This window comes from Macadamia integrifolia, unplaced genomic scaffold (assembly GCF_013358625.1).
Source record: "Macadamia integrifolia cultivar HAES 741 unplaced genomic scaffold, SCU_Mint_v3 scaffold869, whole genome shotgun sequence".
NCBI lineage: Eukaryota > Viridiplantae > Streptophyta > Magnoliopsida > Proteales > Proteaceae > Macadamia > Macadamia integrifolia.
Window position 1 is genome coordinate 206,203 of NW_024870564.1, and position 14,731 is coordinate 220,933.

The window sequence follows — 14,731 nt, forward strand, 5'->3', positions numbered from 1 at the left end:
GTATTGCTAGGACACTCCCCATAAGTGGTGCACCGTGTCGATGCCCAGGTGCGGAGATAAGTAGGCAAGGGCAAGCGAAAGGAAATTTTGCAGCCCAGAAGCGTAGGATTAGATTAGCTTCCTCGAACGTTGGATCTCCTTAATGGGCAAGAGTCTAGAGTTGATAGATGTTATAAGGAGACGGAGGATTAATATCGCATGTATCTAAGATACCAGATTGAAGGGTAACAAAGCTAAGATGTTGAATGACTTCAAACTCGAGTATTCGGGAGGCCAAAGTAACAGAAATGGAGTGGGCATAATAGTAGACAAAGATCTAAAGAATGATGTAGTGGATGTCAAAAGGCTGGGGATTAGGATTATATCCATCAAACTAATGTTGAAGAAAGAGGTTGTCAATATTGTCTGTGCCTATGCACCCCAAGTAGGACTGGATGAAGGTTGTAAGCGCCAATTTGGGAACACACGGATGATTTAATGCAGGGCTTCGGCCGGGAGGAATCAATTATTATTAGAGGTGACCTGAATGGACATATTGGGAGAGATCGTAGAAGTTATGAAGGTGTCCATGGAGGATACGGGGTTGGGGTGAGGGACGAGGAAGGGACCTCAATCTTGGACTTTGCGATAACTTATGATCTATCCATTGTGAACACTTTCTTTGAAAAAAAAAATAAAAAGAGACGAGCACTTAGTTACCTACAAAAGTGGGAATCACACCAGCCAAATAGATTTCTTCCTAATTAGAAGGGTAGACAGAAAGTTGTGTAAGGACTGTAAGGTTATCCTTGAGGAGAGTAACCACCCAACATAGACTGGATTCTGCTCTTCTCCTTAGCACCCATCTCCTAGGTCGGCCCATAGCTACCTAGGTGAGCGACACATGGCGAGGCAATGTCCAACGGTTTGAGAAAGGCGTGAAAATCTGACAAAGGCTCGAAGAACGAGGCGCCAAGAACCGTTGGATCATTACCTTGCCACGTGTCGCTTGCCCAGATAGCTATGGGCAAGACCTGGGCGATAGGCACTAAGGAGAGGGGCCAGATCCACATAGGCTGGTGGTCTTGGATATGCAGTTCAGTGCACAAAAGCATAGGAGGGAACTTATGTACCCTAAGATAAGGTGCTGGAAATTAAAAAGGGAGTCCCTAAAAGCATTTTCTAATAATGTCGTCAAACAAGGAAAGTTGGACTTTGAGGGAGACACCAATGCGATGTGGAACGAACATACTACAGTGTCAAGGCCAACCAAAGCGTTCGAGGGCTGCCTAAGCACTTAGGCGACAAGTCACCTGCTTTAAGGCGAACAAGGCACCTAAGGCGACCAAGTGTTATTTTTTATTTTCCCTCTTCTCTAACATTATTTAGTATGCCACACATACCTTGTATCATAAAAAAATCAATAGTGAGCCACATCAAGTCATCAAAAATAAACATTAAACCACATCAAATCATCAAAAATTAACATTAAATCATGAAATCAACATTTAGAGAAATGCTCTTATTCTATAATAAATTTGACTAGTCAAATGATTTTATTTTTACATGAGACTTTTACCAGTTTCCAAACAAGTCTAATATTACTTAAATCTAAGTTGTAATGACAAAGTTATGTTCTGGTCAAACTTATTTTAAAGTACACGAATATTGTTAAAATCTCCTGAATGAAAATAATTTTCTGGACATCAAACCAAAAGATTATTTTACCGGACTTTTTTATTTTAGCAATATTTTACCATAATAAGATTTAAAAAAAAATTTAGAATTGAGAAAAATCCTAGATTTGAAAGTTAAAAACCACCCCTACAACCAAAAATCCAATTTTTGTTCTTGTACTGGGGGGTTGACTTCTTATTCTTTTGGAATTTGATTTTTGAACTATTTTTATGGGATTTAAATAGGGGGTATTCACTTATTTATGAATAATATCTTTAAGGAAATGAAATTTTACTTAATTAATATTTGGCATGAATAAATACCAAAAAATAAAGCGACATGCAATGCAATAAGACAACAGTCGCCTAGGCCCTAGGCAAACCCCCTAGATGCCAAGGTAATGCCTTGACAACTATGGGAACGAGATGACGACTTGTATTAAAAGAGTTGCAAAAGAGGTCAACGAAGGAGTGTCGTTAGGGCCTTTGGGAGACTTAGTGGTAGGATGATGAGGTCCAAGCAGTCATTAAGACCAAGAAAGCCAGTTTTAAGATGTGGCAAAAGACTAAAGAAATGAAGATAAAAAAAAATATAACGATGCCAAAAACGAGGCTAAGAAGATTGTGGGGAAAGCCAGTGTGAAGAAATATGAGGACCTTTATATTAACCTAAACACAAAAGAAGGGGGGAAAGCTATCTATAAGAGGGCTAAAATGAGAGAAAGGATGATTAGAGATTTCGACCAAGTGAGATGTATCAAAAGGGATGCTGGAAGAGTGTTGGTAAGGGATGGCCTTATGAAGACATTGTGACGAGATGAGATGACTATATTTGTGGCCTACTAAATGGAGATAGTTCAAGTAGGAATGACCCAGAAGATTGCAATAACCATCAAGACACCGCTTGTCATAGATGTGTATGAAATGCTGGGGTGGCGAAAATTAAAGAAGCCTTAAGAAATATGAAAGTAGACAATACACCAAGCCCAAATGAGATCCCAATAGAAGCGTGAAAAACCCTAGGAGTATGTGGGTTATATTGGTTAACCAATCGGTTTAATAGGATTATGAACATAAGGAAAATGCCGAATGAATGGAGGATAAACGTTATTGAAGCCTAAAACTAATAAGTCATACTTAGGAACTATGGGAGAAGGTTATTGAAGGCCTGGTTGAGAAGAGAGACTCATATCTCGGAGAACCAATTTGGTTTATGCCAGATAGGTCCATGACAGAAGCTATCTACCAATTGAGGCATATGGAATTATATAGAGCTAGCAAGAAGGATCTCCATATGGTTTTTATTAACTTGGAAAAAGCCTAGGACAAAGTCCCTAAAGACTTAATCCAACATGCACTTGTGAAGAGAGGAGTGTCAAGTAAATATGATGCAATTAAAGATATGTACGAGAATGTGATGGCTAGTGTTAGATCGATGGGAGGTCAAGACAAGAAATTCCCAATTATGATCGGGTTTCATCAAGAATCAGCCTTAAGCCCTTATTTGTTTGCACTTATCATGGATGAGTTAACCAAGAGCATTCAAAACAGGGTCACATGGTGTATACTCTTCACTAATGATATCATTTTGGTGGATGAGACAAAATGCAAGGATTAACGAGAAGTTGCTATGGAGATCAACATTGGAATCAAGAGGCTTTAAGATTAGTAGATTGAAGACAAAAGTATATGATTTGTAATTTTATGAAGGATAATGACACGGCAAAAATTGGAGAGGGATAACTCAAAGTGACTATTTTAGAAATCTGGGGTCAACCATAAATAAAGAAGGTGACATAAAGGATAATGTTTCACAGTGAATTAAAGTGGGATGGATGAAGTGAAAAGTTGCGACCAAAGTGCCATGTGACCGGCGTATTCCTTTAAATCTTAAAGGGAAGTTCTATATGACTACCGGCTATGATGTATGGGGTTGGGTGTTGGGCAGTTAAGAAACGTCGTGTAGCAGAGATAAGGATGCTACGATGGATGAGTGGCAATACTGAAAAGGATAAAGTAAGGAATGAACATATTAGAACTAATATGGGATTGTCCCCAATTAATGGCAAGCTCCAAGAAAGATGTTTGAAGTGGTAAATCATCGTCAACGGAGGCCTGGGGATGCCCAAGTAAAGAGGAGTGATATGATAATGATTGAGGGAGCTAAAAGATCCAAGGGCAAGCCTAAAATGATCATAAGAGAAGTTGTGAGGAAGAACATGCATAGTCTAGGTCTTGTCCCTAGAGTGACCTCAGATAAAGCATAATGGAGGGCAAGGATCCATGTAGCTGACCCCATTTAGCTAAGTTTCACCTACATTTTTGGGTTGTGCCTCTTTTTTCTTACTTTCATCTTTCATCTCTCTACCATTTCTCTTTGTCATTTCCTTTCTCTTATTTACTTCATTGCTCCTTTTCTATGTGGACCTCAGTTTTCCCTACTTTGCTTTGTATGGATCCTTGTAGTGATGCAGATAAGGCTGCACTTACTTGGTTGGACCAACATGACCGGCTTTGGACCAAGAGCCAAGAGCCAAGAGCCAAGAGCCAAGATGAACCGGTCCAGCCCAGGTTTTTGGTCCAACAAGGTTGGAAGTAGTTTAGTTCAATAATATGTCTTTTATTTTCTCATGTTTGTTTTTGGGTAGGATACGTAAGAGAAAGAAATAGGAGTTTGTTTCAGTGTTAGAGTCTAAGTAGGAGTCTTATTATTTTCTCTTTAAATACTTGCATATACTCAATTTTAAGGAGGTGAATTTAATTGATTGAGAATTAGCTTTAATGTGAGAGGTGTGATTCCCTTCATTTGCCCCCTCTTTTCTAATTCTTCCCTTCTTCCCTAAGGCCCTCCATCATGTAACCAACCCCATTAAGTTGGGATAATGTTGTTGTTGTTGTTTGATGTTGTACAACTCTGAAATTGAATTTCAGCAACCCAAAGATTTCAAATTAAATCAAATCCGAAAATCAGAAAACCCCCAAACTCAGATCGAGTTTCCCTCTAGGTAGGTTCAATCAAATCCAAAAACATAAAGTAATTCCAGCAGCTGGATTAAAAGTAATTTGGGTTTCTTCAAATCTGAGATGGAATAGTTGCTGAACAGGAGATTTTAATAACTCTCTAATAAGAACTCAGGTCAGGATAAAATCCTGGTCGAATATCAGTAATAGGGTGGCCTTGAATGCCACCAAGTTTCAGCTGGATCTGATTACAAAAACCATTCTCAGGTGCAAAACCAAACTGACAGAAGAACTGGGGTGCCTCAGGTTGTTCTAATCAGATTTCTACTGTATAATTCAGCAAGGACAGGTTAATATTGATAATAGTTCATGGATGATTGAAAATCTAAACTAAATCAGTGGAGGAATCAAGCACAGCAATATCGATGGAAAGGGGATTCAAAACGGTAACTGATTTACAGAGAAAACAGAGCATGAAACAAATAAGAAAGATAGATATGGTATCCCACCAAACAGGATCAGACTCCCTCTTTCCAAAAGCTTCACGCCATGGCTGAATCTCACAGTAGTCACAGAAAAGCAAACTTCAATTAAACATCCAACATATGAAGCTCTTGGCTCTACAAGTTTATATAGGTATAGAATTAAATCTACTCCTAATCTGAGTAGGAAATCAGATCCTAGTCCAACTATGAAATATTCCTATTTCAAATTACAAGAATAACTTAAAAATGAAACATAGTTCAACTAGGAAAACTTAAATACCTAATTATTGAGCCCACAGATGGGCTGGACTAACCCCACGAATGGGCCGGAAAACACCTAGCTGAGCTAGGCCTTCAGTTGGGCCTGTTGCTGGCCTCTTTTCTTCTTGTGGGAGTATGTAAGATACTCCTTCCCTGCATCATTGGGTTCACATTCTGCTGCTTTTATTGACTCTTTCAAAATATTGGTTACTTTTCTTATCATATTTAGAGCTTTAAGTCAGTATATGAATTCCGGTAGTTTCCATGGAATTTATAAATTATTCTATTCATTCTTGCTCAGTGCATACAAACATAATTGGCTCTTAGCCAGTAGATTAATGAGTTGATAAAATCTATAATTACTATCTCAACTTCTTCATAATTTCTCATGTCAGATTCTGCTCTTCAGTAATCTTTCATTTTTAAATCAGATTCTTGATTTTTCTTCATTACCATAGATCCTAAGCCAAATCATTTATTTATTCAAAAAACCTTGAATTTCAAGAACCACCCAATAAGTCTTGCCTCACCACTTAAAAGCTAAGATAATCAAAGTGCTCTTTGTCACATGTATCATGACTTATTACTGCTCCTTTCAAATCCTACTCACTGGTTTCCTCCCAATAGGTTGAATCAGGTCAAAGTCAACATGCCTTCAACTCCTTTGAGCATGATGGAAATTGGTAAAGGTGAGGATGGTTCAAGTGAATATTACCAACCACATGATTTATATACATCATGAATCAACAGAACCTTCAAAGTTTTCAAACATGCCTAGAAAAAAATTATGTAGTTAGCTCAAAAGAAAAAATACACTAACTGGTTCACTGACTCACATCTCAACAAATGAAGTAATAATGTACAGACCGAACAGGAAGTGGGTTCATAGAAAATACATACATGCTGAAAAGCAAGTTTGGATTGTCCTTGCTATAAACAGAAACGAAACTGTTCTCCCACTCTAATGTCGTGATACTCCGAGGAAGTCGGTTCTTCATGTCCCAGAAAACACTTCTCCCAAGGTTCACTGAAAGAATATCGAAAGATCAATATGACACACTTCTCATGAAAATCATCCACAGTAAAAAGATTAGAGAGGTGGAGAGAGCGAGTACCATCATGTTTCATAAGCCTCATTCTTGCATCTCTTGGCCAACATTTTTTATTGTTATATCCAACCATATTCTCATTATTCGGGTCTGGATGTTCTGTGAGGTATCTCTGGATAAGGTCCCGTGCCTCTTCATGAGTGAAGCGGAACAATATGTGCACTTTGTCTATGTACCGAGAGTACAACCGAATTGGGTGCCTTGTTTCCACTTTGGTATCCCAATATGTAATGAACTCATTTGGCATCTGTGGGGGTCCAGCAATTTCACTGGCTCGAGTCAAACCAAGAAGCAACAGATCAAGGACCAATCCATAATACTGGACAACAAACGATGCAAACTGCAGACCCCGAATTAAGCCATACGAATTTGTGTGACTCATATCCTTGTAAGACAACACAACATTGTTTTTAGCAGTCACATAATCTGCAATGTTGTGGTCAAGAACCAATCGGAGAAGTCTGCAAAATCATCACATACAACTGTCAACACCTAACCAAAATCAAGATTCAATGGACTGCACCAGTGAAACAACAAATACAAGTGCAAACCTGTTTAGCATTGTGAGGTCAATTTTCTCAAAGAACTTCTCAAACTTCGTCTGAAGCATCACAACACATTGTCCCTCACTTGTGTCCCATATACCTTGCAAATTATTTATACCTTGGCACCATTTATACACCAAAAGCGGAGGTGGCTCTGAATCTGCAGGCTTAATCCAATTGGGGAAGAGATGGCGCTTGTCTCCTTCATACCATAGATATTGGTCAAGGTATGCATCTGTGATCTTCTCAAGAGGCTCAATTTCATAAACAGGTATCAAATAACTATACAGATCCATAAACTCAATACCAACCTGCAAAATAAATATGTGCCATTTAAATTCATAAAATCCAGCAATGAGTCATTGAAAGTTATTAATTATTGGAAACAAAGTATTTACCTCCTTGAATGCTCTCTGTGTTAGAAGGTGACGCTTTATTCGTGATAATGCCTCATGTGGATTATCATATGCTTGTTCAATGAGCCCCAGCTCTTCCCTTTGTAGCTGATTTAATCTCACAGCCACGCTATAAGATTCTTTAAGCCTCTCAAGTGCAAGGATAAGAAGCTTTGTATCATGCTTGTAAGACAATGGAGGAAAGGGAATGGGAGAAAACTTTCTCGATTCCAACCAATGCACAGTGGTGGTGTAAATAGCCACAGCTTCTTCTGGTGTGACATATGGACCATCCTTCAAATAATTGTGTTGTCGTTCCTAATAAAATAAAAATAAATAAATAAATACAAGATGCAAAAGGGACCAAATAAAGCGCTACCTGGATCTATGGTGAACCATTACATTGCTATATGATACCAAAAAAAAAAAAAAAAAACCACAAACCTGTTCTGCCTTCAACCACAAGCGCGTCAATCTTCCAAGATTTTTCCGGCAAACCGTCTTATCAACTGTTGCTCCCCTTCTTATACGTTCACGGTTATAATGAGCAACATTTGTCCACCAGTCAGCTTTTGACTTAACATAACGAAGAATCATGTTTTCAATGGGAACCGGCAGACCAGGGACCTGAAATTTTTTTAGTGAGAGACAACAATATAAAAAAAGGGGTCATAGGAAAAAACAAACAATCAGCAAAAACCTAAGACTGTACCTTCCAAGGAATGTTTGCTTTCCAACACCGCCATGCTTCACTGAGATGCTGCAATATGGTCCTTGCCTTGTTTTGCTTAATGCCCTCTGCAAGGTAATATTTTTCAGAGTTTGTTAAAGAAGGGTCAAGAAAGATGATGATCATAATAATAATAATAATAATATTTATGAATCCTAGTTCATCCGCTCATCAGTTACGACTCCCTATGGATTTGGCTCAAGCTTTTTAAGATTTCTTTTCCTTTTCTGCCTGGTCCTGGTGGCTCCGATGAGGCTCCTAGCCAGCGCGTTAGCGCAGTAATTTGATTTCTCCTTGAAAGCTAGCTTATCGTAGACCACCGTTGCGCATGAGCGCGCTAAAAAGTTGCGTGCTAGCACACTCTGGCTTCCAAGCCTCCACTTGCTGGGTCATGTTGATTATCCCTGCCTGACGGGCCTACATCCATCCCTGAATGTCGTCATGTACTGTTAACTTCCCCACCATTTTGTAACCGTTACCTGTAATCCACACAGGTGTGTCCGCAACCCCCCCCCCCAAGTGGACGAGAAAGAAAGGGTTTCTCGAAGCAACCCCTGGTTCTGTCATTCTGATGATGATTCAACTCAGCCTAATCCCAACTAACGGGGTCGGCAACATAGATCCTTTTTCTCCAGTAAGCTCTCTTCAAAACAATACTAGTAACTAGTCTTAAGCTATGCATATTTTTCCTCACTTCTCATAGAGTCATTTTCTGCTTACCCCTGGCTATTTTAGCTCCTTCAATCTAATCAAATCACCCCTCAATACTTGGAGCATTCAAAGGCCCCCGCAGAAAGTCCAGGGCCTCCAGGCCACCTTAAACAACTTTCTCACAAGTTACCATGTATTAGAGCTTCTCCTAAATTAGATCCAATTTGTCCATTCCTCATTTTATCTTTTTTTAGTCTTACCACTTATCCATCTATACATCCTCATTTCAGCTACACTAAGTTTGTTTATATGTTGTTTCTCCACTGCCCAACATGCAGCTCCATACATTATAGCTGGAAGTATATTTGTCCTATAAATCTTTCCTTGAGTTTTAAAGGAAAGTTGATCAGACAACAATCCAGATGCACCCCTCCACCTCATCCACCCTATTCTAATATTTGTCCAACATCATCCTTTCTTTCTCTTTCTTTATTTATGATTTGAACCTAGGTACCTAAAACTTTCATTTTGCAGTATCTCCCTATATCATCAATTTTCACCACCTCCCTTTCAGTTCTTGTTACTAAAATCACACATTGTTTTTGTTCTACTTGTCTTAAAACCTTTTGATTTTAAAATTGATCTCCATAATTCCAACTTTGCATTTATCCCTACTTTCGTTTAATCCACCACAACAATTAATGCAGGAGCTAGTTCAACTAATAACCAACTTTATAGAAGGACCGTCGATATACCGATATCCAGCAATTAAATCACCTCTTCGAACAGTCCTCAACGGAACAATAAATTTCAGAATAGAATGCTAACTGTAATAGATTCTCAATAAAAGGAAACAAAATAGAAGGTAGGTAGAAGGCTAGAGTTGGATCGAGCCTCAAGCCTCTCACCCACTCATAGTTTAGGGCATCTCACCCTTGGGCCTCTAACCCTCTCATAGTTTTAGGCATCCCACCCCTCAGCTGACTCTCTCAGCCATGAAGAATAACTTCAATTTTATTAATCTCAAAACTTGGTTCAACACCTTATGATGGTTGGCTTTACATAGGCTGAGCTAAAGCCTTACAAAAGGGAAGAAGAAAAAAAAAAAAAAAAAAAAAAAAAAGGAAACTACTTCCTATCTAAAACTTTCCTAAACTCAACTTAATTAGAAAAATAAAAAGTCAAAAAAGGAAACTTAAGACTTCAACAAGTCTTCTAGAAGAAGGTTGATCGATTCCTTGCTCCATACTCCAAAACTGGTTACCAAGACTTAATTAGAAGACCCTAGAATTCTTAACGACTAAGAAACAGAAAATAACTAATTAATCTCGTATAGGACTTGAATCCCCAATATTTGGGCTTATAGAATTGGCCCATAACAAAAGTAAACCCAAAAATATAAAGCCCATGGCCCATACAACCCATTGGGCACTCAAAACTAACACATATCAGTACATTCTTGGTCCAGTTTGCTGCTGCCCTTCTTGTTCTCTTGAATTACGTCGATAATATCATCAGCAAAAATCATACACCAAGGGACCTGATCTTAAATGTCTCTAGTCAACTCGTCTATGATTAGCACAAACAAATATGGGCTTAAGGTTGATCCTTGATGTAATCCAATTATATTAGAAATTCACTACCCTCCTCACCCAACAGTTCTTACACTAGTCACTACATCATTGTACATGTCTTTAACTATGTCCACATATTTACTCGAAAGTCAAAAGACTCAAAACACTTCTCTTTTCCAATATTTGCCAAATTAACTCTGTAGGGATCTTATCATAAGCTTTTTCTAAGTCAATAAAGACCATACAAAGATCCTTCTTACATTCTCTAAATGTTTCCATTAATCTCTTACACAAATAAATAGCTTCTATGGTTGATCTTCACGGCATAAAATCAAATTGGTTATCCACAATATCAGTTTCTTGTCTTAGGCAGGTTTCAATTACTCTCACCCATATTTTCATAGTATGATTCATAAGTTTTATTCCTGATGCAAGAACGCTTCCATGGATCAAGTCGAACCCGGTTGGGAACCTAGACCATGAACCGGATCCAGATTTGGGTCTTTGGTCTAGTAGAATATTAATTGTTTACTTTTTACTAATTTAGAATCTTGTAATTTTTCAGTTAGGCTAGAGTTTTATTCCATTTTTAATGTTAGAGTTTGATTCCACACAGGTTAGGTTAGATAATTAGGAGATTTTATTTCTATTTCAGTTAACTTCAATTAGGGAACTTGTAATCTCGTTTTTATAATTATGCTTATAACCCAAGTCAATGGGTAGATTTAAAGAATGAATTGAGTATTGAATTGTGTCTGGAGTGGCATGCTGGTGCGAGCTTCCTTCCACCCCTCTTGAGTGATCTATCTCTTCTCTCTCTCTCATCTCTTCTTTCTCTTCCCTCCCTCCCCTTGTGAAATTTTTTTCCTTCTTCCCTGCTCTTCCAATCTATTTGTTTTATATTACTGTTCCTGCACTGTTTGCACGATACTTGCACAGCCCTCCACAGTCGAATCAAGCTCCCTCAATCCTCAACTTTTCTGGCTGAAATTTGGTATGTATAATCCTTACCTGAGGGCAACTTAACCTCGAGAGTTTGGCATCTGCATCTCATGTGTGTGGTGAGATACAACCCTTTGAAGGAATCTGCAACAGTGTTGTCCATTTGATCTGGTTTCAGAAATTCCTTCCAGCTTATTGATAGGATATTGAACCTATTTGAATGAGGGATTCAAGAGGGCTGAGAGTGGGAAAGTTATCAACAAAATCTGGGTTCAATCGATCCCTTAACGGGGTAGTTCCTCCACCTGCAACGAACCTTCTTCCACTGGTTCCTGGTTCACCAAAGGAGGAAGAAGAAGAGTTATTTTTCCTTACTCCTTTAATGTTGCAGTGATTCATATTTCCATCATATCTTTCTTGTTGAACTACCGAATTAGACTCAACCAATTTCGGAGTTATGACAAGTTTGCCACTCCCCTTTAAGAGCTTGTGATAAATTACAGATTTGTCCTTCATTTTTTGTAACTTGGGTATTTGATATTTGGATGGGCCTACAGCGGACCGAATAGGGTATTTTGACCCACGTTCTGCTTCAATTCCTCTATAGTTATTACAGCTTTGAATATAAATATATAACCTCTTTTTAATATAAATAAAAACCACAATGCTTCTCCTCCATTTATCTAGCATTATTCTTGTGCTCTTAATCTTATTAAACAACATATTTAGCCAATAGACAGAAAAACGAACCCAGAGGCTATGCTTTCTGTAAAACTCCCTTAACCCACGATGTCTCTTCCCTTCCCTTGAACTATCCCCTCTCTCTCTCTCTCTCCTCTCTCCCCCCCCCCTTCTCTTTTTTCTCTGAGTCTCTCTCCATATACCTGGTCTGCGATTCATCTACCCTTCCTAATTCCCCACTACTCCAGTGAGCATCCCTATGACTGAGCTGTTAGCAATGATGATCGGTGAATCAGAATCTGCCCACTCTACTATCAGCCCATTATCTAATAAAGGTTTATCTTTTCCCCTCTCCCCTGATTATTTTTCTTGGTCTTTTCAACCACCCTTTTCCTCTTCTTTTTTGTTTCTCCTTTTCGTCCTCACCTAACACCTAGCTTCCACTTTTCACTGCAACTCTCATGGAACCCACTTCTTCACCGCCATCCTCAACATCTCCTGCGGCTCCTGCCCTTCGCCTCATTGAATCTACTGTCCATGTGTCTTCCAACCCCCTCATGCTCTTAACCTCCAAACCCCTTACTTGTGACTCTCATGCCAGGACCTTCTAGGGTATTCCCAGTGTGGACCACTCGACAGACCCTTTAACCAAACCTTGCATCGCATCCCCTCTTTCCCTTTTTGGAACTGCCATCGCTTACCCTGAGCCTCGCAAAGATCGATTGTGTGACTTTTTGGCCTCACTATGGTTCCCTCTTGGGCCTACCTTCATATGTTGTTTCAATCAAGGGTTTCTCTATCTGGATTTTCTTCAGAATCTGAAAGGAACCGAATCCTCTCCTTGGCACCATCGTGGTTCAACAAGTCGTTGATCCAGCTTGGGCTCTTCGATATTGACACTGAGAGATCTTTCAAAGAATTGGAATTCATCCCTCTTTGGATGCAAGACCACAAGATCCCACCTGATTGCCTCACACCTGAATGTGTCAGATGTGTTGTCTCTTGTGTTGGTCGGGTTCTTGAGTTGAACCTCAATGCTACTGAGCATAGTCTTCCCCCTGATACCGCCAGAGTCAATATATCCTTCCAAAAAAAGCGAGCAATTTGCTTGACATCTAGACTAAGGAAACCCTCTGGCGATTGGGTTGTAGTCAAATTCCAGCATGAGCTTTTCTCTCTTTGTCTCAAGTAAAGGTTCAAGGTATCGGGTTTCGACCCTTGGGGAGACCAAAATTTTGGTCGAAATTCTTGGAAATTAGGAAACCAAGGAATTTTTCTCGGTTGGGTGGAAACTTTGGTTTCAAACCCCAAAATGTGGTTTTTTTTTTTTTTTTTTTTGCCTGATTTTTTGTGTACCTCCTGTTTTAGACATTTCTAAAATAGGAGAAACATTCACATAATTAGTTTTATGGAAAAACACCTAAAGTCATACTTGTGGTGTGAATGTGTTGTTCTAACACATTCACATAATTAGTTTCATGGAAAAACACCTAAAGTCATACTTGTAGTGTGAACCAAAGTTTGCTAATGTACGTTGATTTGTTGACTGAAACTATACTACATAAGTACATAGTCTACATTATATGTAGTCTACAATCTGCATAAGTACATAATTGCGAAACACATGGATAGTTTAAAACAAACAAAACGTAATGCAAAGGATCCAAAATAAACAATAATATTACATAATTGTGGGTTATCTCTCAAGTCTCAAGTCTCAACATTCAACACACTCAATACTCAAAAGTCAAGATCCAAGCTTAGATTGAAGTTTTTTGGGCACAATGGGGAAATCTCGAGTGTTTTCCCAAGTTTTCCACTTCACAGAGGAGAAAATATGGGGGGAGGGTCGAAATTTTGAAATGAAAACACTTGGTTTCCCATTTAAGCATGTTTTATAAAGGTTGGTTCCACCCAAAGGGTCGAACCCATTGGTCCACTCGAAATTTCTCACATTTCGGTGAAAATGTGAGAAGTTTGGTCTATATCTGTTGAAACTAGTGACTTTTAAAAGTCACAGGCTATATGGTATTAGAGTCATAGGAAACTATCGAAACGTGGGAAATTTCGACGGTATCGCTCGAGTTCTTGAACCATGCTCTCGGGTATTAGATGCTCCACGGCAGGCTATTCTAATCTGAAGGCGTCTTCACCAAGGGATCCTCCTGCTGTGTGAGAAATCAAAACCAGATCTGCATTGGGATGAAACCCTAACTACCGCCAATTTCAGTTGCAAGAGCCTTCCCCAACCTCAAACCTGACTTCCTGGTATGATTAATGCTTGCATCTGACAAGGACGAAATTTACGAACTTGATCTTCCAGTTTTAGCCTGGTTGGGTGTTTGATAGTTGAATTTCATCACCTGGAGCTCAGAGACATCCACCTCTGGTTCGATTTCTGAAGGTTGAAGAAACCCTCTTCTTATTTGTTGATAAAGGCATAATTTCTGGTATTTTCATAAAAGCCCTCCTGTCCATAGAATAATTACATTTCATCTCCTCTTCAGTTAATTTACAGATAACCCCAGTTTTTTCAAACTAAAATTACTGTTTACCCCAGACTATTTTAATCCTTTTCACAAGGGTTCTAATTGTGCTGAGAAATTACAAGATTGCCACTCAACCATGGATTTGAGCTATCTATCACTCCTGTGGACCCATTAGTGATCTGATTCTCGTTTTGGAACCCGAATTCACATCAGTTAACACAATTAAAGGGATGTATTTATGGGTTGATTATGT

At 38.9% G+C, this 14,731-nt stretch overlaps 1 protein-coding gene across 1 annotated transcript in view; it reads right to left on the reverse strand.

The window, feature by feature from the left end:
• Positions 1 to 14,731, reverse strand: part of LOC122070269 (pre-mRNA-processing-splicing factor 8A) — a 36,744-nt gene that overhangs the window by 10,333 nt on the left and 11,680 nt on the right. Inside the window, exons 7-12 of the mRNA XM_042634391.1 lie at positions 8,124 to 8,209; positions 7,856 to 8,038; positions 7,415 to 7,729; positions 7,023 to 7,327; positions 6,478 to 6,932; positions 6,263 to 6,389 (exon numbers count right to left, since the gene is read on the reverse strand). Coding sequence (XP_042490325.1) covers positions 6,263 to 6,389; positions 6,478 to 6,932; positions 7,023 to 7,327; positions 7,415 to 7,729; positions 7,856 to 8,038; positions 8,124 to 8,209 — 1,471 coding nt within the window. The remainder of the gene's footprint in view (positions 1 to 6,262; positions 6,390 to 6,477; positions 6,933 to 7,022; positions 7,328 to 7,414; positions 7,730 to 7,855; positions 8,039 to 8,123; positions 8,210 to 14,731) is intronic.